The 842-nt window shown below is 53.2% G+C and overlaps 1 protein-coding gene across 1 annotated transcript in view; it reads left to right on the plus strand.

Moving 5' to 3' along the window:
- The window catches only part of PRKN (parkin RBR E3 ubiquitin protein ligase), an 899371-nt gene that overhangs the window by 143346 nt on the left and 755183 nt on the right, over positions 1 to 842 (plus strand). Inside the window, exon 3 of the mRNA XM_011373769.1 lies at positions 246 to 483. Coding sequence (XP_011372071.1) covers positions 246 to 483 — 238 coding nt within the window. The remainder of the gene's footprint in view (positions 1 to 245; positions 484 to 842) is intronic.

An 842-nucleotide genomic window follows, 5' to 3' on the forward strand; every position in this document is an offset into this window, starting at 1 on the left:
GCAGGTCCGTGTTGCTTGTGCAGTAGGCACCGGTGTAAGTGCCGCGGCCTCGCTGGCAGGGTGGGCGTGCCTAACCCGGGTCGTCGCACAGGTCGTTTTGCTTTGTGTCTCACGACTGCACGCAGAGACCGTATGTAGACAGGTTTCAGAATCTTCTGTGCGCTCCAGAACCGGGCACCACTCAACGGTACGTGGCGTTTCAATGCTCTCACCTCCTCATGTGTGTTTCCTTTGCTCACACACAGAGCTGTGACCTGGATCAGCAAAGCATCGTTCATGTCGTGATGAAGCCTGGGGGCAAAGGCCAAGAGAGGAACACAGCTGGGAACAGCCCACGGGGCGCCACGGGGGCCCCAGAGAGGGAGCCCGAAAGCCTGACTCGCGTTGACTTCAGCAGCTCCGTGCTCCCGACCGACTCGGTGGGACTGGCGGTCATTCTGAATGAGGACCGAGAGAAGGACGCCCCACCTGCTGGAAAGCCAGGTAACCCCAGTGCCGGTTAGTGTCCAGCAAAGCGTTTGCGTAGTAAAGTCTCCGTGGAGAAGGACTTTACTGCGTACGTGTTCAGTTCACGATAAGTTTTAGTTCACTAGAAACATCGCTAGAAGGAACGCGCTTGGATATCAGATTTGCGGGGATGTGTTTAATAAGGAAAACGAATTTTATGAGTATAGGGTTTTCGAATGAAGAACGAACATAAGGGATGGAGAAGGTGTTGGGACTATGATGACGGTTTTTTTTGGAGGGTTGAGATGCTAGGGGTGATGGGGACATGTGGTACTTTGTGCTAGGGTCAAACATACAATTAAGGTACTTACATATCCCTCCCAACCTTCTCTTTC

The sequence above is a fragment of the Pteropus vampyrus genome, unplaced genomic scaffold (assembly GCF_000151845.1).
Source record: "Pteropus vampyrus isolate Shadow unplaced genomic scaffold, Pvam_2.0 Scaffold230, whole genome shotgun sequence".
Taxonomy (NCBI): Eukaryota; Metazoa; Chordata; class Mammalia; order Chiroptera; family Pteropodidae; genus Pteropus; species Pteropus vampyrus.